At 46.4% G+C, this 23,502-nt stretch overlaps 1 protein-coding gene across 2 annotated transcripts; it reads left to right on the plus strand.

Moving 5' to 3' along the window:
- The first annotated feature begins 1,662 nt into the window (after positions 1-1,662).
- On the plus strand, positions 1,663-23,502 carry CABLES2 (Cdk5 and Abl enzyme substrate 2). Of its 2 annotated transcripts, XM_059862580.1 has the most exons (10): positions 1,663-2,168; positions 13,815-13,886; positions 14,081-14,173; positions 14,919-14,996; positions 16,441-16,549; positions 17,100-17,265; positions 17,980-18,083; positions 18,478-18,584; positions 19,842-20,046; positions 20,467-23,502. In XM_059862580.1, exons 1-10 carry the CDS (start codon positions 1,663-1,665, stop codon positions 20,605-20,607), a joined length of 1,581 nt encoding a protein of 526 aa, XP_059718563.1. In that variant the 3' UTR covers positions 20,608-23,502. The 2 variants fall into 2 exon arrangements, with proteins under 2 accessions (XP_059718563.1, XP_059718562.1); XM_059862579.1 differs by lacking the exon at positions 13,815-13,886.

A 23,502-nucleotide genomic window follows, 5' to 3' on the forward strand; every position in this document is an offset into this window, starting at 1 on the left:
GTTCTGCCAAATAATTTAGGCTCAAAATCTGACCTATATTGAATAGTATAAGATGCTGAGCATGTTCTTGGGATTTTAAGGGCAGAGTTTGTATTTCACTGTAGGATTTTTAATGGAAGCCTACAAGAAAACATTGTCTTACATCTCCTATCTTAATCCTATTGTTATTATTATTATTATATGTTACTAATACTGTAAGATGTTGATGGCTCACTTGCAACAGCATACAAAAGATGATCTTATGAAACAGCCATATGAAAAGACACAGAACCTGTATGTGTTTTATAGGACAGTTTCAAAACCTGTCTTTTACTCAGTGCCCATATTTCAGGCCATACATCAGTTTGATTGTTGGTACAGACTGCAAGCAATATTAAGAGTTGCCACGTGGCTTCTTTAAGTCTGTTTGGCAAAAGCATTCACCACTCTAAGGGTCCAGTGTTGCAAACACAGTAATTGCAACTTTCAATGGTAAACATCTCAAACGGCAGATTTGGTCTGTACTTTAAAATACGTACTGTGTGGGCAAAATCCTGCTTGGGAGCACAAGCTGCTTCAGGGCATGAGAGGTGGGAAGCATGGGAAGGCTTCATTTCGGTTTCAGAGGAATACAGAGGCCACCAGCACCCACACACTGCTGTTCTCAGCTCCGAAGGCTTCATCACACCCAGCACAGCTCCCAAACCTCCCCTTCCAGTGACATGGGCATTGTCAGAGCACATCAACGTTCTCTGAGGAAAGGAAAGGGCAGAGCATCATCCCGGGATGTGATAGACGTGGGTTCAAGTGCCTGAGGGGAATGTTTATCCTGTGCAGTATAAACACACCAGTCAGGGAAGCAACGGTATCGCGCAGAGATGCCTTGAGTAACTTTGTGGAGATAAATACTGAGTTTATGTCCTCCCAGCCCCGGGTCTGCCTTGCCCATATACGGCCCAGGATCAGCACTGCCTTGGCTTTGCTTCAGGAGCTGGCAGCGTGCGGATCCATCCATCCCTCGGCACGGGCTCCGGGGCTGCTGGTGAGTCTCGGGCAGTGCGCGGGGTCTGCGCCCCGGGGCCGGCGGGTCGGGGTCCTCCCCAGCCCTGCCAGCCACAGGCTCGGCTCCGACCCCGCTGGGATGGAGCAAGAGCATCTTCATCCGCTTTACAGCAGCGCTTGGACGTGCTCAGACGCCTGCGATGGGTTTAGCAGATGTGTCCTCCTGCCTCCAGCCAGGCCCGGACCTCTTGGGAACAGGCGGCCACCGGCGCTACTGATGGTTTGGGTGGGGACACAAGGGGAGGAGAAGTTTTTTGAAAGTAACACAAAGGGACACGCTGGGTGGTCGTGCGGGGACACGGGGGGTGTTGGCACGGGGGCACGGTGGGCTCGTGGCTAAGGCAGGGAAGCCGCCGAGGGAGCAAAGGGAGAGGCCCGGGAGGCTCCGGGGGTGTCGGGGCCGCCCCGTCCCCGCGGGGCTCCCGCGCTGCCCCCGCCGGTGGCGCCAGGACCGGCACGGCCCCGCGGGCCGGGGGCGGGGCCTCGCGCGGGCAGCCAATGGCCGCGGGGCGGCGGCCGGGCTCATTTGCATTCGGGCGCGACGCAGCCAATGGGCACGCGAGCCGCCGGCCGCGCTGCGTTCCAGCCGCCCCGCCCGGGCGGCCGCGGCTCATTCGGAGAATGGCTGCGGCCGCGGCGTGCGGCTCCCCGCCTCCCCGCCCGCCCCGCGAGCAGCCGCCGCCGCGCAAGCGGGGCGACTCCCGGCGGCGGCAGGCCGCCCTCTTCTTCCTCAACAACATCTCCCTGGACGGGCGGCCGCCCTGCCCGCCCGCCGAGAAGCCGTCGCTGCCCGCCGGCCCGGGCGAGGGGGAAGAGGCGGCGGCGGAGCCGGCCGGAGCCCCCCCGCGCCTGCTGCCCCCGCCGCCCGTATGCCAGCCGCCGCCCGCCCTGCTCCTGCCCGGCGTGCCCGCGCTCGCCGCCGCCGGAGCCAAGGGGGATGCGGACCCCGCCCGCGGGGGCATCTTCCTGCCGCAGCTGCTGCTGGGCGGCCCGCTGTGCCCGCCGCCCCCGGCGCCGCCCGCCCTGCCGGGGATGCTGGCGGCCCCCAAGCCGGGCGCCGCGGGGCTGCTGAGCCCCTCGCAGAGCGCGGCGGGCGGCGGCTTCGCTCTGGAGGCGCAGCGGCAGAGGTGAGTGAGGGGACGGGGCTCGCCGGGCCAGCCCACACCCCCCGCCCCCGCCGCGCTGACCCCGCGGGCCGTGGGAAGCGCCGGGACCCCCCGCGGGCCTGGGAAGAGCCGGACTTTCCCAGGGCCCTCGGCCGGCCGGCGGCTCCGGGAGGGGGGAGCGGGGCATGGGAAACGGGCGCCCCCGGGGACAGCGGCCGTGGGAGGCGGCGCCGGCCCCGCGGTGGCCCCAGGAGGGAGCACCTGCCCCGGCGGCCCGGCCGGAGGTGCGCGGGGATCCGGCCGGGGAGCGCTGCCCGGCCCGCGCTGCCGCCGCCTCGGCAACGCCGCTCGGGCCCGGGGAGGAGGATGCCCCGGCCGGCGCAGCGGCGGATGAGGAGGCTCTGCGGAGGGGATCTCTCGCTGAGGCTGTGTGTGCAGGTTTGCAGTACCCCGAACCCTGCCTTCTGCTTTTCCCCAGCCCGGTTTCTGCATTTCTCTGTTTCCAGATGAAGCTGGCAGGGTCTCTGTTAGGCAGAGCGCTTCCTGCACTGCTGGTGTCGTGCCTTCTCCTGTTCTTGTGCTGCTTGTCTCTGCAACTGTGTATTAATGAATGCTTGTGCACAAGGAACTTGTCAGCCTCGGGGGAGGATGCTCTGGCCTTCAGAGCAGGATTACCGTTGCAATTCCAAGGGACTTCTGTCAGGCTGAAAGTGTTGCTTTTCTAATCGACTGGAAGGCAGGCTCTTGCTCAGATCTTGGGGATTTGAGCTGTGAAAGAACTCTTTTCAGGCCGTTTCTTGCATAAACAGCTCTGTAAAGTGAGCTGGCCCTCTGAGGCTGCAGATAGGCAGCGGTATCAAAGGCTTTAAGTCTCCGTGGTCTTTACAGTGGCTTTGAAAGCTTTGTCAGTGAGCTAAGATAGAGATGTTGTCAGTGTTTCAAAGCCAGAGAGTTTGCTAATGCAGTTGATGGGTATCCCCTTTTCAGTGTGCATCTCACAGTGGAGATGTCCTGTGTGTCCCCAGTTTGGGGGTTCAGGTGAATTTGAAGAGAAGTAGCTGTTTGTCAGTAATGTGGGGGGGTTGTGTTTTCCCTCCTGGGGTGTTTTCCACTTGAAACTCACTGCTTATTGGTTATTTACCACTCACTGCTTTTCTTGTCATGGAAGAGACCTTTCCCTCCTTGTTTGTTGGAGAAGTTGAAGCTGTGGCTGCCAGCTGGGTGCCCTGTATTCTGTAGCTGTGTGCCGCTTGTTGAGCGGGAAAGCCTGGAGTGAGGGTGTTGCTGTGGAACAGTTCCTACCCAACGCTCCTGGTGCACAAAAGCCAGCACAGGAGGTGCTGTGTGATTTAATTTCATTGCTTTTTTATTGTAGGCAAAGCTCTTAAGGGCAGGTTTTGCATCAAGAGTTTCAAAGCACAGTTCCCTTTGTGGATCTAGCTTTCATTGAGCCTGTGCATTCAGAGTTCTGGAGAGATGATCCTTCCCCTTCCCAAGCCAAGTCAATAGGACACTAAGAAAATACTCCTAGGATCTTCTCACTTGATGTCCTTCCTGCCTCTTTCTTTGGCATCAGGTTTGAGCCGTTCCACTACAGTAATTCTAAACAATCTGGCTGGAAAGAATGATGAATCAGAAATAAAAGGTAGAGAGAAGTGCAAGAGGCAATCAAGGGAATCAAAAGGTTTCTATCTGAGTAATGACAAAATAAACCATGGAAGATCTGGCTGGAAGGGAATATTGTATTGATCAGTTTGCATACTACTTTTGAGGGTGATTTAGAGTGAGAGTTCATCTGGTTTTCATCTTGAAAGAAAAAGGGCATCTGCTGAAACCGTCAGACAGGAGATATTCACATCTTCACATGGACACACACGTTTTCTGACAAAAGGACTGCTTTGTGCTGCCTGTGGAGATGTGTTAGAGCCAATGTACCTCATCCCAGTCACACTGGGCACAAGAGTGGGTGAAACGGACCATCCCTCTGTTATGACAATTTCACTGTCAACTTACAGGGTGAGTGACTTGCCTCTTTATTTTTCACTGGACAGTTTCATGCTTTGATCGGTGACAGAATATCTCTCCATCCCCACTGAGCAGAGGCATCTCTTCTTGTTGGAAATACATGAGGAATAATTCAGGGAATCACAGGAGGAATGTCCTTCAGGACAGTGGTGCTTCTACTTCATCTCCTTCTGTGTTGGGTGAGCTGTTTGCCAACTAAGATTCCAAAGTCAGCAATTACAAACTGGGTCTTCTTTTATTAGGACTTGGGAAACTGAGATTTGTTTTGCCATACAGCAGTGTTGCTATTCTAGATCATTAACTGCCTGCATCATGCAGGTACAGGCGAGTGAAGTTGGTGGAGGGAAGGGGAAGTGGAATCTGCTCTGCCATCCTGGGCTTTTCATCCTTGTTATCCACTTCAGGCAGCTGTTCTCTTCAGAGTCCTTTTTCAGTCACTGTCAGGAGCTGCTTTGAATTTTCCTCAGGTGCACAAGGATCACTGGCTGCAGGGTCCCCAGACTCACTCTGCCTGTGTTGAGTGACCAGTTTTGTGCCATGTCTGGGAATTTCATCCTGCTGGGGCTTGCCCTGATCCACGGAGATCTCTATCTACTATCAGCATCTCTATCTACTGACACTATCATTGGGCAGAGTTTTATTACAAAACTTGACCTTGTTTGACTTGATTGAGAGGTTGCAAGAAGCTGATGAGAGCGGCCAGCGTGGCTCAGGGCAGGGTGTGACAGCACCTCTGCTCGAGTTGGGGTTGGTTATTGGTAACAGGCAGGATCTGCAGTATCCAGGGAAGGAGACATCTGCTCACCTGATGTAACCTGGAGTTCCTCCATAGCTCTCAGCTCCTTTAGGATGGGAACTTAGCAGAGGAGGCACCATTCAAACCTGGATGCTCAGTTTCATTGTGCTGCTGGCTGAGCGTTATAAACGGAATGACTTTAACCTTCCCCTTTCATTTTCCTAAGGAATCTTCTGTTTACAGGATCTTAAATTACAATGCTGTGTTATACCAGCTTGCCTGATCTGCTTGCCATCCTTCTTCCCTTCTCCTTTTCCATCTTGCTCTGTTCTTTTGTTCTTTCAAAGAACGAGCTTCACAGAAAGCAGTGGAGGGAGGCAGCAAACAGGGAACAAATCGGCATTCACAGATTTTTAATGAATTTCTGCAGCTGGGTCTGAAACTGACAGAGCTTTCTGGGGGAACACAGATAGCAGAGAGCCCTGGAAATAGCCAGGTTATGAAAGCATGAAAAATGGAAACAACAGCCCTGGATGTCAATGCTTGTTGTGCTTCTGAGGTTTCATTATAGTGTAATGTAAAAGCAGCTGGTTTTGCCATAATTTGCTGCATTTTGCTGGGCCTAAGAATAAACACAGAGACTAAATTATTTGTGACTGATGCTTTAATGTCCTTGGAGTTCAGTGGTCAGGGAGCTGAACTGAGTGTTTGTGATAGCTCAGTCATTTCTGATTTATCAGCAAATTTAGGTCATTTTGAAAGTGGGAGTTTAAACAATAGTTGATAGCAGCAACACTCTGGACCTACTCTGCTTTTGAGTGCTAATTGGATGCCAGATTGCTGACATAGGTGTGATCAGATTAGTTCTGTGGGTGGAACAGCAGAAATGCTTAGTCAGGATTTTATACTTATGGTGGGTAATGTGTTGTTTTGTCCTACTGTCAGCTTGGCTGCTGTAGTCACTTCAAGGAATATAAACATTTTATAAAAACCCCTCTGCTAATAAACAGAAATTGTTGAGATGGATGAAATAAGTCTCAGTTTAAATTTTGAACTTAATTTGGAATAAGCTGGGCACATGGTGCCTTTCAGGAAGCAGTGAGCTCTGTCAAAGATGACAAGCTTTGACCTTTCAGAGGTGAACAGCAGACGGTGATGTGCTGTTCAAGGCTCAAAATGAGCAAATTCTGAGCCTTTCATTTAAAAGTCAGCTGAAATTTTAAGGCTTCAGTCTCCTCCCCAGGTTGCTTCAGCAGATTTCTCTCATATTCTTGACTGCAGGTGAATTACATGTGTCCAGTATTAAGTGTTTTATAGCTGCCTGTGGACATTCCCAGCCAGGTAAATTGAGCAGAAGAAGTAAGTTGTATGCCTAGCAGGAAACTTGGAGATCAGAACATCCAAGTCCTTGTATCCTGTGCACTCCTGTGAATGGGTCTGGGTTAGGCAATCTGAGACACTTCCAACACCAAGCTTATTTGACCTCTTCAATTTAGACAGTCCAGAGGCTTTAAAGAGATCTTTGCTCTCCAGGCAGGAGTAGTCTGTGCACAATTACCTGCACTTGCAGCTGATTTTACCTGTGGATGGATTCTGCAGCTTTTCAGAGTGATACAGGAGGCCTGGCAGTGGATTTCAGGATGCTGCAGGTTTGGGAATTGCAGCTCAAAGCTCCTTTCTGCAGGAGGTGATGAGGGTGGTCAGAATGATGTTGTTTTGCTTCAAGTCAAGGACTCATCAGCCAGGAATGAAAACCCTACTAAATTGAATATAAAAACCAGAATAACTTAATTTTGGGAATCCCATTCAGACCTCCAGTGAGCAAGTGCTGTAGGAGTATACAGTATAGTATATTAAAAGTAATTATTTAGTTATATATAGTATATTAGATATATGGTATATTAAATACTGTGTTCTCCTGTTTTCCATCTGTCAACCAGTTAAAGCTGTGAGGCTGTCAGGCTGAGCGAGCTTGAAGATATTTTTGAGCCTTCTTATGAAGGTTGTTCTGAAGGTGTCTGGCTCTGTAGTTGGAGTTTTAAAAATGCACAATGAAATTTAGGCTCTTTAATGAGCACAAGGTATTGCTGATAAAGCAGGTGACTGCAGGTGGAGGGTGCTGAGCTAAAGCCACTCAGTCAACCCAGTTCTTCAGACAGAGCTCCAAACTCCTGACCTTTGGTTTACAGCTGTTGTGTATTTAACCTGCTGTAATTGGAATTCACCTGGAGTTACTGTAACCTGCTGTAAGAGGAATTTACCTATTCCCTGAAAAGGTGTTAAAGGAAGAACCTTCAGCTGGCCCTCTGTTTCACAACACATACCAAGCCCTTAAAGCTCGAAGCTGACCCTGCTGCTGAGGCTGTGATCCTGGAGCTCTTCTGCTCCTCTTGTGCCAGCTCTTGGTGGTACCCAAGTGCAGACCTGCCTCAGAGCTGGGTAGCTGGTTCATTTTGGAGTCCCCACAGCATGGGCTCAACTGCTGCTGGTCAGGGCTGCTTGCTCAACAGCAAGGACAGATTTGCACTTGCTCTGTTGTGGTTGCTGCACTTTAAGCATAAAATTTTGCCCTAGTAAAGCTGCCACCTCTTGACTGTGCATTGAAGGGGATGACTGATGAAATGGGAAAAACCAGGTGCCCATAAAAGCACTCTGGGACCTCTCTGAACTTGCTTTGATTTGGTTTCCTCCAGTCACCAGTTTTAATTTTCTCCTTCCCAGTTAAGAGCTTCTCTCTTTCTTTTTTTTTTTTTCTCTCCTTCCTTTTTTTTTCAGCTTGGGAGTTTATTGTGCTGAAGGCTTTTATTTAGCAAGGCACATGATGAAATGACAGCATCATCTCTCAGTGAAGTGCATGAATATTTCTAGCATAATGCCCACGGTGTCATCAAGGACACACTCTGCATTTCACGTGCCTGTTTTGGTCAGCAGTTCAGTGCTGAGTAAGCAGAGCACAAAGCACAGGGGGCAGCCAGGCTGGTGAGCTACAAACACCTCCAGAAACTGGGAGAAATTTGGAGAAATGCTGGTGGTGCTCTGGCCAGCACATCTAGTCTGCTTTGTGAGAAGCAGCAGGGATTTTTAGGAGTGAGCTTTAGGAGAGGGCCGTGGGCACAGCAAACTTTACATCTGGTTTGGTGGTTCTGTTGCAACAGCTGGGCTTTCACAATACTTACTGGAAGGCATTATTTTCTCCTTGCATTGTCTAAACACTCTGAGCACCAAAACAATGTGATTTATGAAACTCAATGAATATAAAGCTCATTCTCTATTAGGTCTTAATCATATGTGGTTGTGAATCAGCAATGAAGTAGCAGCTGCTGTGAAGATTATCTAATTTCTTTCCTTGTTAGTATTTAAAACTCTCCAGGCTTAGTGAGCTTCCCACTTACTCGGCCTCCACCTTCATTCAAATTATGCTTCATTTCTGTTCATTCTCATCTGTTCCACAGGCTGTGTGACACATTCTTCCCTTGCATGTGGCTTTACTGGTGGAGGAGTGCAGGGTTTTCTCCTGGCTGTCTGGGGCCAGCAGGAAAGCCCCTGGTGCCCTTTCAATTTTGCAAACAAACCTTGAGTGGGAACACAAAGCTGAAGGAATTAGGCCTCCTCCTTCATCCTGGGCTCTCACAGAGAGACCTGCTCTGTAGCCTAAAAGTATTTTTCATTCTCATGTGGCTGATTTCAGTTTACCCTTTAAAATGAAGATTACTGGATGAATAAGTTAAACTAGCCCTGCTGTGAGACTTGTATTTATTCTCTGGCAGGCTGGTACTTAAATGTCAGAAAGCTCCTGGGACAGGCCTGCAATCCAAATACATATTTGTGGTGCCATAAAGCAGTGAGAGCTGACTTTGTGAAGAAGGAGCACTGAGCTGTACACTTACTCTTGGTGATGCAAAGTGTCTTTCTTCTCTGCCTCTCAAGGAGCATCTGAGCTGAAACCATCCACCCATGGAAACAGCCTGCTCGGTGCTGGGCTCTTCATGACACAGATCCTTTGTGAAGTCATTTGTTTTACCAAAGACATGGTTTTGATGTGATTCAGTGTAAATGCAGTCTTGGGCTTCTTTTGGCTTTAATTACTGAGAACTTGTTGCTACCAGTGAGCTGTACTCAATCTGCTTTTGAGCAGGAAACTCATTAGTGTGAGCGCCGAGGGTGGTGAGGCACAGGGCACTGATAGCAGAACAGGGATGCTCCCACTCACACACTCTGAAATCTCTGAATGTCTCCTGGGCTGCAGGAGAAATGGCAGCTGCTAAAAAGTAAGCTTAAATACAAGGAGTAGTTTTCTTAATCCCCCAATGCCTGGATTTTACCTAGTGAAGCCCAAGCACAGTTCATATGTGTTTGTTGTCTTGCCTTAAGGAATGAAAACAATACAGCTTAACCTTTAAAATATATCTTGGAAAAACAAAGCTGACAGGTATGTCTTCCTGTTGTAAACAGGATTTGGGATCTGGATTTCTTGTGCAAATTACCTTTGACAGTTGTTTTTAAGCTAGTGCTTCCAAAAACCAATAAATGCTTTTTTGTCCTTGTTATATTAATAACTCAGCCTCTTGACAAATGTGATCATACTGAGGCCTGTAAAGGACATTACAAAGGGACATCATATTTAAAAAAAAACCTCAAGTGAGAAATAGGAAACCAAATTCTATTAGGCCCTAATTTTCCACAGTAATTAAAAATCCTTGACCTCCCCCATTCCAGTCATCTGCTGGCAGTAGGGATGGCTAAAGAGCAGCAGAGGGTATCAGCCCTGCTGCTAATTTTAGCCCAGTGCCTGGGGTGTGTGCCTGTGTGTGCATGCAGCATCTGCAGGGCCATGCATGCAGCTCCAATAGAAACAAATCCACACTGCTGGGCCCCTTGGAGGAGGGGGAGCTTTGGCAGCATCTTTGAACACTCCTGTTGCAGGGCTTGGTGATCCTGGAGGTGATGAGAACCAAGAGGTCACAGCATAAGATGAACTCAGGGTGCTGTGTTGGTGGAAATATCTGAATGTTGGTTGAACTCTGGCTGCGTGGTGGGCTCAGAGTGCAGCCCTGTCCCTGAGAGGGATGGGGGAGAACCAGTGTGATTTAAGAAGCTTTCAGTTTCACCCTTCAGGAGGCCAGCTGGTATGTTCACCTGCTGTGGCAGAAATGCAGGAACCAGAAGGGAAAAATAGAGAGGAGTTTCCAAGTGGCCAAATGGCAGCTGCACCACTGGCCACTGTCAGGCCCTGTATTGGGGGTTAAGGCCCAGCTTTAAGGGGTTAAAAGGACATTTGTGAGGGCTGTTTGTTGCAGAATTTGTGAGTGCAGAGTGGGGCCGTGGGTGCCCAGGGAGTGCCTTAGAGGACTGTTCGTGGCCCAGCAGCAGGAGTGGATGAGCCTTGTCTGTGCCTGAAGCCACATCTGACAGCACAAGGCCAGCATCCCTTGCATTCAGTGCCTGCTAATCAACTTGCAACTTCCAACTGCAGGAACATCTTTGTCCTCCTGGGTGTCTGCAGGTAGCTCAGTGCAGGTGGGAGGAGAGAGAAAACTCTTGGCAAGCCAGCAGAAAGGTCAGTGTTCTCTAATCTGGAGCTGTGACTTAACAAGCTTTCTTCTTTCCATTCATAAGACAGGACATGTAGGGATTACCATTGCTATACATAGATTGCTCTTAGCTGTGTGCTGTCCTGCTGGGAACACTGAAGAGCTGTGTCACCATCAGGGCTGGGCATCCCACTGCTGCTTATCCAGTGTCCAGCCTCTGCAGAGGGTTTCAGTGGGTTCTGGCAGGACCAGGACAGCTCTGAAGGTGGAAGCACTCCAGCGTTGGGTTTCCTCAGTGGGAGATCCATCAGGAAGAATACATGTGTGGGCTGGCTACTGCTTCCCAGGGCAGGAGTCAAAATGTGGCTCTGAAGATAATTTGTTGGTATTTTCCTGAACACAAGGGGGTTTTGTGGGCTTTTTTAAGTGCGTGTTCAGCTGGCCAGGGATTTGGCAGCAGTGTTGGATTGTGTGAGCCCGTGTGTGCACATGGAGATAAGGAGCCAAGGCGTAATCCAGAATTCCTCTGCTTGATAGCCCCTTATCTCTGGGCATGGGCTCTGTGTGTTTTTGCACTTGATGGGTCCCCTCGAGGTTCTGGCTCTGTAAACACAGTTGCTGTTTTTAATGGTTTGAGAGTGTACTGCTTTGGCTTTATTAGCTCCTGAAATAAAAGGCTGGGAAGCACCCAAAAATGAGTTCCTGGTCAGGGACATGCTAGCACCCAAACCCTCTATAGTTTGTCACAGCAATGGCTGGTGCTGGCAAACAGACATGTTTGGACTTTCTGTTGGAATTACAGCCTGCTCCACGGAACCCATGAACATTTTAATATTGGGTATTTCAATTGCAAATTGCCAGGTCACACATGGGTAAGGCTGCATAATATAACTCAGCATATGTAGAGATGTTGGTATTGTTAGTATTTAGGTTGCTTTCAGCAACAAACACACTGTGCAAACCACTTCAAATCCTTTGAATTCCATGGAGCAAAGCAAGAAGTGTTATCCTGGGTGAAGCTGCTTAGCACAGCATAGGTGACTTGACATTTTTTGTCATCAAAGTTAGCAGTCACTGGAGTGACCCAGTGCAGCCTGTTGTGCAAGTGTGAGTTGGCTGCATGAGAAGAGCACTCAAACTAAAGCAAATATATGTGTGTGTGCATATTTATAAGTGCTGACTGCTCAACAAGTGTCAAAATTTGGTGCATTCTCTAAGTACTGCACTAGTGACTCTTGGAACATGCTGAGGGTGCTGTGCTGCTGGAAAGTGTTGGGTTGGGCCTACAAACTGTTTCAGGTACTCTGGGTTAGTGAGAATTCTTTACATACACCCCATTTGGGGATTTGAGGGAGAGTGTCTGGCTCAGCGTCAGGGATCCCTCCAAGGTGACAGCTTCGCTGAGGGCAGAAATTATTTACAAGTGTAGCTAAAAATGCAGTTTCCTGTTGGCAGAGTAGGGATGAGTCATTGTGGTTCTGAGTCAAGGGGAGGGATCTTCCCCTCACTGCAGCAGGGTTTTACTTCCAGATCTGCTCTCGGTTCAGGTGTTTGGCACTCTTGTCCCTGTTACTGAGAAAACAAGGGGGTATTCAGAAGGTGTAACACCCTGGCTGAGTCTCCACCGTGGAGTTAGGAGTGAGGACCTAGCCACGGCTCTCCCAATCCATCCTGTTGCTCACACCAAGCATCCTTTTACAGAACTATGTGCTTTTTCTGTACCAGTGCCCACTGGCATTAGCTGTGTTTTCCCTCTGCTTGCCATACACGGCGTCTTTCTGTCTCCATCCAGCCAGGTCTCCCCTGGGAGGGGAGGGAGGTTGTGGATGTTACCAACTGCTTTAGAGCCAGGAGGTTTGCAGTTACTTCCTCATTTCATGAAGGGTTTTTTATTGAATTTTAGATGCTAGATTAGACTGGAGAGCCATGTATATGTGAGAGTGTTAAACATTCCTGCGCCATTCTTGTTGAAAAGCAGCAAACCAGTAATAATTTTAAATCTGAAGTGCTGGTGGAGGGTGTTGAAGCTGTGCCAGGAATGTTCTCCAGTTGCACCTTAATGGCTGTGGACTTGTAGGAGGCAGTCTCTAGCAATACTGAAAGTGTTAGTCCTGTGGGAGTGCTTTCCTCCCTTGTGTTTGCAGAAAGGGACACTAATTTTTCATCCTCCTACCTGTTTGAGTTCTGAGCTTTACTTCCTTTTAAGAGTGCCTGAACAGTGCAGCTCAGAGTCTGCTCTGCTGCAGCTTGAGGTTTGATTTTTATTTTGTTTTGCCAGAAGCTGGTCTTGTCAAACCAGAGTCCTGTAACTTTTGTCTCATGGTGCTGTTTCTACATTGACTTCCATGGCAGCACTGCCCATTAGTTGAGTTCCTGTCTCATTTGGGAAGAAAACCTTGGACTTAAACACACATGGCTTTTGCTGAAAGTGTAGCGTAATGCATGCTCAAACAAAGGCAGAAAATACAGACTCTGATAGTTGTAGTGTCAGCTTTTTGCTGGTGGAGTGCATTGTTCCTATGGAAATTGTAGTCAGAGTTGCACAATTCATTTGTAAATCTCTACCAACAAAGAAAGACTTGACTTGGACAATAGTAATGCATCTTACTTTGGCAAAGTGGTTTTTTTTTGCTTGAACGTGATATCCTATCACTGTTACACTAACTCACGTGAGCCCAGCTATTATTCTTGCATCTTCCATTCTGGGACTTCACATGGATGCCAAATACTTTTTGCTTCCTCTAATAACCCTCTCTATTGTTTCTCAGAGAGATCTGTCAGTTTTATTGGGTTGCAGTCACAGACTCTCAGTCTGCTGACTCCTGGAGCTGGAGACAGCTGTTCTGAATGGAGAATGCACACAGATGTTTGGTCATCGTGCAGATGTACCTGTATCTGAGCTTAAATTGATATAAAATTATTTATTCCCCTGCCTTGATGGGGGGATCTTTTTGTGACATTTTGCCAGATTTTAAATGAGTATTTGGAAGCTTTTTAGGTGTTTAACTTATAAGTAGGTGTTCTTTTGTGTGGCAGATAATGAATGGTCTTGTTGATGAAGTTGTCAGATTTTAAATGAGTATTTGGAAGCTTTTTAGGTGTTTAACTTATAGGTAGGAGTTCTTTTGTGTGGCAGATAATGAATGGTCTCGTTGATGAAGTTGGTAAAAGTATGTATTTCAAGGGTCCTAGAGGGGGAGACAAGTTCTTGGCCTTTTAAGAAACTTTAAACTCTTAGTTAAGCACTCTTGCAACACAACAAAAATCCAGACAGCCTGCCATGCGTCCTAAGAGCTCATAGATCTGTTGCAGTTCCTAAACTCGGAGGCCATGAACTAATGCTGTTCACTCTTCGTGGTGTTGTGCATTTTGCAGAAGGCGTTTTATCTCCCAGCGCTGCTCTCTAGACTTTTTAGAAGACATAGTGGAATATGCCAGTGTCCGAAGGTACTTGTTTTCAAAAGCAGCATTAACCTCAGCTCGTTGCATGCAGTCCTCTCCTCCCTCCACCCTCTTCCACGCCAATATCTGAGGTCCTGCATGCTAGTGCTGCCATCTGATCATACAACTGGCATGAATTTTTCTCAGAACATTTAACAGATTTGGCTTTTTTTGTTTGCCTTTCTTTTTTATCATTGCAGAACCAAGCATATATCTGGGTCTCCAAGACACAAAAGTTTGAAGAAGATGCACTTCATCAAGAACATGAGGCAGTATGACACCAAGAACAGCAGGTAACATTGAGGAGATTGAGGTTCCTCCCCTACTTGTGTGCAGTAGGAAGCAGCCTCCAGTTCCATGCAGTGAGACATTTAATATCAGTGAGAATTAGAGGATGCCCCTGGCCTTGTAAGCTTTATCCAGACTTCTGTCAAAGGTGGTAGGTGCTCATATCTGCTACATTTGCCTTGATGATTCCGCCATCCTACTCTGAGGAGGTTAAATCATTCTCTCTTTTCTTCTCTCACTTTTCTTATTTCTCTCACTTTCCTTTTCTCTGGCACAGAGAGGTCAGAGCTGAGAATGGAGAAGAAATGGAGAAGCCATTAAGGAGAATGGCTTGGTTTAGCCAAATTCTTGGCTCTTGGTTGCTCAGCAGAAGAGAAAGGGAGGCTGTATTTATGTTAATAGAAGTGTGAGGTTTCATCTAAATGTAGCATATTATCAACATTTTTTCACAAGGTTTATGTAAAAATTACATAAATATAGATATATATTTAAGGACTGGGATCTCCTTTGAGGAGCTCCCAAGGTGATGGCAGGCCCTAAACACTGAGATTTGATAGAGAGCCCCAAGGACCTGCAGGGTCAATGTTAAACCTCTGCTGTTCTGCTGCTTTCTGAAAATCTTAAATCCATGGCAGTATCTTTGACTTGCAGAGCAAGATAAGAAGAGCCTTGTGTTAATACCCCATAAAAAGCTGCTTTGTAACTTCTGGATCTTAATTCATACCCTGATCTTTCCCCATCTGCTTACAGGATAGTGCTGATCTGTGCTAAACGAACCCTGTGTGTGGCGTTTTCTATCCTGCCTTACGGGGAGGGGCTACGGATCAGGTGAGGCTCTTCAGCTGCTCTGTGAAATGTCTGCTCTGATGTTTCAAGAGATCTCCTGAAACGAGTGTGCTTGGTGTAGGTCTCCTTTTTTGAAGCAAGTGAGCCTATTTAACCTGGCATTCATGTGTAAGGACAAGAGCTTGCTGTCAGAGCAGTAAAACCAGACACTGCCACAGTGTCAAAGTGTTCATTCCAACTCCAAGAGAAAAATACTGGAAAAGGCAGAGTTATCTTCCAGTGTTTATTCACATTTTAAAGCACTCCAGTCCTGTGAAATCTCCGATATCAACTTTGAACAGATAATGTGATTGGCTGCTGTGTAGGTTTTCTATACTCCTAAAGTGGTCAGAAATCAATTGTCTTTAGAGACACCAACAGCAAAAAAGCACAGGGAGTTTCAGGGAAGGGTGCTGTTGCCTTCAGTGGAAATTCTCAAGGGTTTATAGTGAATTTTCACCTAAATAAGTTAAAGATGCCCTTCTGTTTTTCAGCTTTAAGCTGTGAATGTCACTATTTGCAACCTAAGAAAAGCAGAAACAGTTTAGACTGATTCACACTGCTTTTAGTGTTTGGACTACATTTTTGTTTACAGCTGTCAATATGATCATTTGTGAGAAACAACCCACAAACTGGATTTTCCTGGGTTTTTCTTCAGTCCCTTGTGAAGTTTAAGTCCATTCTGTGAAGGTCTGTTATCTACAAATATGCCATACAAAACACTAATTCTGTTCTGGCAAAACAATTGTGTTGTCACTTCTGTCCTGTCCGTAACTTATGGACAAAGGAAACGGATGCTTAGTCGTGGGAATTGTATTGTATGCAAATACATGCCATAAAAATAGTTGATGGGAAAATATTCTCCCACATAATAGAAAGGCAGCAAGGTCACTGGAGCTATTTCAGAGCAGTTCTGAGCACTCTGCTGTTCAGCTTGCAAGCTGGCAAGGCAGTTCTTCACTTGAAAACTGGATTTTGTATTGGAATTTTGGTGACAAAGCCACGTGCTGCCATTGCTGACACAGAAACCTGAACCTTCATTCTGAACTTGAGCTTGTGTGCACAGGGGTTACAAATTTGCTCTTGAAAGGCAGGTTTCTAATCCTGGAAAACAAGTAATGTAAATCAAGTTTGCTGTTACCTGTTTGAGCATTAGAGAGTTGGGAATGATGTGGTCTTGTGCAGAAAGATCATATTAAAAACAGTTTACCTTCAATAGGTAGATTGGTAGATTTGTGTTAAACTGAAATGAAATCTGATGCTGTAGTTAATGAACATCTCCACATTTTGAAAAGAGTAGTTAAAAACTAATGCTCTCCTGGAGGTGGCATTGAGGGGTTGGCTTGTTTCCACACAGGAGAACTCTGACCTGGTGGTGTTGGTTGGTGTTTACCATGGGAAGCTGGGCTTGCATTTTGTAACAGTGCTCTTTTTCACCTGCATTTAGTGATCTGAAAATGGAAGGACAGAAGCAGCGACATCCTTCTGGAGGAGTTTCAGTATCTACTGAGATGGTGCTTGGACTGGAAGGAGTAGAGCTGGGTGCTGATGGCAAGGTAAGGACATTTACTTTTTCACCCCGGGGCCATTTCATGCTGGGACGAATCAATTTATGCAGTGCTGTACTGTCCATTATGTGAGAGCTGTGGCTTTTCAGAGCAGGGGAAGTTTTAGACCCATAGTTTGAAATTGTGGCTTGTGATAATGCTTCTTCTGAAGAGGCTGCTGAAGCTTGTGATCATTTCTCCCTCTGTTTCTGGAAAGTTGACTTGACTTTGTTATCTGAGGCAACACGTGAGTGAAGCTCTGATAGAAATATGGATGAAATGCATACTGCTTTATTTAAATTTATAATGCCAGAATTTTACTTGTGATTCTCACTTTTTCTTTGTCATCCCACCAAATCTTCTACACCTCTTCATTTTAAAGTTGTGGAAACAAGGCATGCCTCATCCAACTTTTCCCTTCCTCCTGTGTCACAGTTCCAAGCTCCCCACTCCCAAATCCAGACTCTAGGGGACTCTGATTTGGAAAATCCTAGGTGTCTGGAAATGAGCTTTTCAGTAAATTTCCCCCCATAACCACTACAGCTTTCTCTTCTTTCAGGTGGTGTCCTATGCAAAATTCTTGTACCCGACCAACGCTCTGGTTGTCCGCAAAGCCGACGCCTACGGTGCTGTTCCCCCCTGTCGAGCCAGTGCTCCCCGGAGTCTTCCTGGATCAAGATACAAACCTGTGACAGCAAAAACAATACCAGCAGGGACAGACATTGGTAAGGACAGAGCCAGTCCTGTCATCACTGAACACAGCAGAAAAGGCAGAGATTTGTCTGAGACAGCTGCAGGTGGTCAGCGTGTTGTTGGGACGGAAGGTGCTGCAGCTCGTTAGTGCAGTGCAGATGGTGAGCCTTAGGACTGAGGCTTCCACAGACTCCTTACAGCCTCCATAGATCTGGCCTAGTTCTGTTTATGCCATTCAGGAGGCACAAAGCTTTTCCTTGGGAATGTAAAGTTTTATATTTCTCACCAAGAAACATCTGGTGTATGTGGATCCAGGTGGTTCTCCTTGCCTTCTAGCACAGTAACAATGCATAAGCCAGAGTTTGTGCCAAGAATCCCTTCTCCTGTGTAAAAGAGCAAACCTGACAACAACTCTGCTGTCTGTTAAAAGGACAGGCAAAATAATTCAGTCTTGGGTAGTTGTTTTCCGGGTATATTTGTAGATGCAAACTCAGTTTGCCCTTAATCTAAAATGGTGTGTCAGGCATGGTGTCTGTGTGGTGGAGAACGAGATTGTGTGGTTTATTTATTGTTCTAATTTGTGACTGGTGCATTTATGAAATGCATGCATGTGCCTGTTAGCTGCAGTTTGTACTGTGAGATCTGCCAACACTCAACGTTTGCTATTTGAAAACTTCCTTAAGGAGGAGACAGAGAATTTAAAGCTCTTTTTCTGGTGACCTAATGTGCTTTCCTCATTCCCTCAGGAAGTGAAGCTGGAGAAGCTGCAGAGTATGATCCAAATCTTCTGGATGATCCTCAGTGGCCCTGTGGAAAACATAAACGTGTTCTCATCTTTGCCTCCTACATGGTGAGTGACTGGCATACCCAAAAGAGGAGAGACTCCCTGACAGATCCTCCTCTAAAGAGTTTTTTTTGAGGAAGAAAAATTCCTCTAGGAAGAAAAAATGCTTTTTCTGATAATTGATTAGGAAAAATATGAACACTTGAGTTTGTACAGTGAGCTTGTCAAAGGCCAACCTGACACCTGTCTTCATGTTGTCATTTATTTCTTGTAACCATTTGCTTACTATTTTATTAAAGACTTTGTTTATAATTGGGATTCAACTTTAGGACATTTCAGAAATGTTAAATTGTGAATAATAAAACTCAAATTTGCCTTTGCATTAGTGTTTTTGGAAGAGTTGTTTGGCTGTCAGTCCTGCTCACAAGACAAATGATAAATTTTGCTTCTTGCATTTCAGACTACAGTCATAGAGTATGTAAAACCCTCAGACCTTAAAAAGGATATGAATGAAACCTTTAGAGAGAAGTTTCCTCATATCAAGTTGACACTGAGCAAAATTAGGAGGTAAGAAATAAGCCTTAAGTAACAAGGACATCATCCACCCTGTCTGAGGCTGCCCTTGTATGCAGCAAATACTAACTCTATTAATAGCATATATGATTAAACACTAATCTCCTGTTGTCAGTTGAGCTGACTTGTAGGGTGACAGCCCTGTACTGGAATCTTTAGGATGCTGAGAAAGGGTAACAGTTGGTTTTCAAAGTTCCACCTCAAGGGTTTTGTTTCACCAACTGTGGTGTACTAACACTAGGAGCCAATTAACAGTGGAGTAGCATTAGCTTTGAAACAAACCCTTGTAACCTGATTGCTTGGCTGCAGTGCAATCCCACTCCAACTGGATTGGCTTTCTGGGCCCTCTGGCTATTTTTGCCTTTCAATTACCAGACTTACTCATGACTACAGACTCTAACAAGATTGTAGGATAAAGAGTGTTAGATCTGGGGAGACTTGGTAAAGAAAAGCTTTTTGTGGAGGCCACACAGAATTTCTCATCCTTGATTAAATGCATCTGGTTGCTCCTCACCAAGATGCACTGTTGCACCTTCAGAGAGCTGTAATATTGCTGGTGTTACAGGAGATTGATGCAATCAGAGCCTGTTGAAATAGCCAGCTTGAACAGGATTCTGCTGAGTCACCAGGGCCAGGTGTAGCTCAGCTCCAGGGGAAGGTCTGCTTGGGCAGTCTGTCCTGCCTGAGTCCTGCATGCCACTCTTTGCAGCAATTCAGAGCAGTGTGTTCCTGCAGAGATCATGCAGGTACAGTGTGGCCCTGGCAGGAGCCATCCACCTCAAGCCTGCTAGGTGCTGAGGTGAAGGGCTGGCTGTGTGGGGAGTGTGGAAAGCAGGCTGCCTTCCCCTCACACCTGGCTCTTACACAAGGTGTCTACCAGACAGGTCTCTGTGCAGCAGCTGCTGTCTTCTGCAGGGCTCTGCTGTGGTTTTCTGTAGGTCAGAGTGGTTCACTCTTGTGATCTGAATCACAAACCAGTTTGGGAACACAGAAGAAATCCTACAGCAATAGCCTGTGTGTCAGTGAGGCAGCTAAGCTCTGGTGTTTATGGGCAGATGATGTTGTCAGCCAGGTGAAATCAGTTTGTGCATCAGCACCAGCTGAGCTTTTCCACTATAGGATAATACTTGTCATGGTTTTCCAGATAGGAGCCTTGCCCATGTGCTCCTCTGAGCTGCTGTGCTGCAGTATTTCTACAGCATTTAATAAAATCTGTCTTGTCTGGGGGGGTGTCTTTTCTCCTGTTCCCAGTTTAAAGAGAGAGATGAGAAACCTGAGTGAGGAGTGCAGTCTGGAGCCAGTGACTGTCTCCATGGCTTACGTTTACTTTGAGAAGCTCGTCCTCCAAGGCAAACTCAACAAACAGAACCGCAAACTGTGCGCTGGTGCTTGTGTTCTGCTCGCAGCCAAGATCAGCAGTGACCTCAGGAAACATGAAGTGAAACACCTAATAGATGTAAGTGCTATGAGCCTTGTTCCAGCTGCTCTCAGAACCTCCTCCCTAGCTCATAAGCAAAGATTAAATGCAAGGTTTTCAGTGGCATGTGCTTGCATGGAAGACCAGCTCTTTCAGTCAGTTTTCTGTCTCATTAGGGCTCTTCCTTGCTTTGTTTTTTTTAATTCATTAAAACTATTTGCCTGGCGCAGGCTACTGTCTTACTGATCCTCCAGTAAAGTTATTTTTGCACTTGTATATGTTTGTCAGAGAAGCAGTAACAGTTGTGTGGGTGTCACAGCTGAGCTGATAAGCTGGTTTGATTCTGAAAATACAGCTCAGGCCGTGCATCACAGACTTAATCTAACAATGCCTTGCAATCACCTGGATTAACTGATTCTTTCTCCCCTCCTTTGTTTTGTTTTGTTACCACCGTGATAGAAACTAGAAGAGAGATTCAGATTCAACAGAAGGGATCTCATTGGTTTCGAATTCACTGTCCTTGTGGCTTTGGAACTGGCTCTGTATCTCCCTGAAAACCAAGTTTTACCTCATTACAGACGGCTCACACAACAGTCTTAACCAAAGCTCCATCCCAGCCAGCATCCAGCTGTGCTGGGATCCCACCCCAGGATGCTGCCTGTGGAGCTGCCACTGGCTCCAGCTCGTTGGGAAGGCTGCAGGGTGATGGGAACTGTCGAGGTCTGTGGACACAGATGCCAAATCTGGGGGATGGTACGAGAAGAGTTATTGAACTTTTGTTTTCTTTTGGACATTTAAAGCACAAATATTCACCAGTCAGCTGTCATGGCTGCTTATTATTCCTTATTTATCTTCCTGGTTTTACTAAAACTGTTCTTCCCTATGAAGAATACTATGGTATTGGTTCTTTTTATTTTATTTTGTTTTAAGCCTTTATTGTATTCCTTGAAACTGAAGGAACATCACTTCCATTCCAGTGCACCATAAAGTTCAGATGTTTCTAAGAACCTTCTCACATTTTTACATTAATGAAATGCATACTTTATTTTTTTAAAGATGTGCCTAAAACTGGCTGGTCTGGTACCAGTGCTTTTTAAGTTAGTTCTGTTATTTAGTGGGAAAACCTGAATTTGTATAGCCATTTATTCTTTACCTGCATTGGCCTTGCATACAAGGAAAACAATTCCAGTATATCTGCACTAATAATATACAGGGCATCTATTCTATGATCTATAAGTAGCGAGATTGAAATTACTCCAATTTATTTACTATAAATAACTTAAAAATACACATTTTGCTTTAGAAGGAAAATTGGTTTGAAAACCTGCCATGAAGTACCACACGTTGAGTGAGGTAGCTGGGAAGTGATTGCCGTCCTAATTCACTCTTGAGTGGAAGATGAGCACTTGACTAAGAGCAATTTGCTGTCAAATGTATAATTTAGGGGTTTTATTTGTTTCTCTGTTCTGTAGCCTGAAATAAGCACCTTTTTTAGGATTGACTGTATTATAGATGGTCTTATCTGAGCAAATATGAAGCCAGTAGAGTTACTGCTGCCAACTGAGGCCAATGAAACAAAGCATGCTCGGTATTTAAAATGCTACTTTTTTTACTCTCTGTTCTTCCAAGCGTTGCATCACTGTGATGGTCCTCATAAAACTGGCATTTCTTGCACATCTGAGCAGCCACTACTGGCTGGTGCCCAGCAGCTCTCTAGTGCATACACAGAGCTCAAGTAACTTCTTTGCCCGTTGGCTTATTCCTTCCTTTATTTTTACAGTATCCAGGTTGGGAATGAATTCTTGATTATACGTGGAACCTTCTCTGGTATTGGCTCTTGGGTTTATTTTCTGAAGCAATATTATTGATACAAGTTACTGGGTCCCTTTGCAAGGAACAAAACTGATACTTGGTTTATTCCAACTGAGAAAGTTGTAATTTAAGTTTGACTCATAAACTGCCAGACCTCATGCTGAGGTCAGGGACTTGCTATCCAATATGTAAGTAATGTAAATTCCTGTTCCTTGTATTAAATATTGGTTGTAGCCAAAACCAAAGCTGAATCCTTGCTCTTCAGCTGTGTTTTGTCTGAGGCTAATTTGGCTTCATTAGAATTGCAGCAAACTTTACTGGGGCCCCTTCCTCTGTGAGTGGGGCCCAAAGTGTATTTTTCATATATAATAATTACAGTGACTATCAAACCTTTTGTAACTGTGTTCAGCTGTATGTAGCTTCAAATTATTTGTGTAAAATTTAGTATGCTTGTGGTTTCTCTAACACAGAAGGACTTTCCAGTCTCCAGAAGTAAGATGTAGCTAATAGCTTAGACAATAAGCTTGCCAGATATCTTCCAAAATGTTTAAAACAAATTGCCTACTAGTTAAACTTTCTACTGAATATAACTGTCCTTGCATGCAGAAATAGTGATCTACTAAACATCTAGTGTGTAACGAGCCTCCAAATTAGCAAACAGTGGTGCAGACAGCTGAGGTGCTCCACCACTTCCCAAGGAATTGTGGAGGGGCCAGAGGTACAACAGAGCCAAGAAATTTCTCACAGAACAGCTTGATTAGTATGAATGAAATCTGAACGTGTCTTTCTCTGGGAACTTCTTTATTTAGTGTATAAAGAGTTTTCTGTAACAAAATTAACTTTCCTTTCTCACCATCTGAGGGAACAAAACGCACTTTGGTTTGCAACACTTTGCAGTCTGTATTCAGTGGAAGTTTGTCTAGTTCAAGTGGCCATTTGGGCTGAAATTACACTCCCAGAATCTGTGGGTTTACGTCATAAAACCGGCAAGCTTTTGTTTTTTTCCAGGAGAACAAATTGGGATAAAGGAGCATTAAATTACAGAAAGCTGAATGTTGTCTAACAGTTATTCTAGCCCTTGGCTCGGGCACACACTCGAGTTGGGAAGCCAAGGATGACGCAGGGCAGCGAGGGCTGTGCCAGCTGTGTCTGGCAGAGCTCGGGCTGGGGTGATGCTGCCCAGAGCCTGGGGCTTGTGCAGGAACGTGTGTGTGTGCAGGGACAGCAGGGACAGCCAGCCCTTCTGCAGGGATCCTCCCCCGGCTCCGCCTGCTCTGCCTGCCGGGTTTGCCTCCTGTGCGGGAATCTCTCTCTTTTCACCTAAAAGCTGCCACCATGTGGCAAAGGACTCTCAGTACCTTGTGTGTTCAAACTCAGCGCGGGACCCAGAGCCAGACCCAGACCGGCCGGTTCACGTTTGCACAGCCAAATTCCTCCTGCTCTGAAGAGAAACAGCTTTACACCGCGGGGGGGTCTGGTGCTTTGTGAAGGTGCTGCTGGGGTGGCTCAGCACGGAGAACTCTCTTGAGAAGAGCCTGTACATTTCCTGTAAACAAAAACTCTTCTAGTTTTGTCATATTCCATTATTTAAAAGTCTCAGTTGTAGCCTGTTTTGGGGGTTTGTTTGTTTGTTTTTTCTTCTGTGAAATTAAGATGCTGTGAAATAAAACCTGTTTTGGTACA

Source organism: Haemorhous mexicanus, chromosome 18, assembly GCF_027477595.1.
Source record: "Haemorhous mexicanus isolate bHaeMex1 chromosome 18, bHaeMex1.pri, whole genome shotgun sequence".
Taxonomy (NCBI): domain Eukaryota; kingdom Metazoa; phylum Chordata; class Aves; order Passeriformes; family Fringillidae; genus Haemorhous; species Haemorhous mexicanus.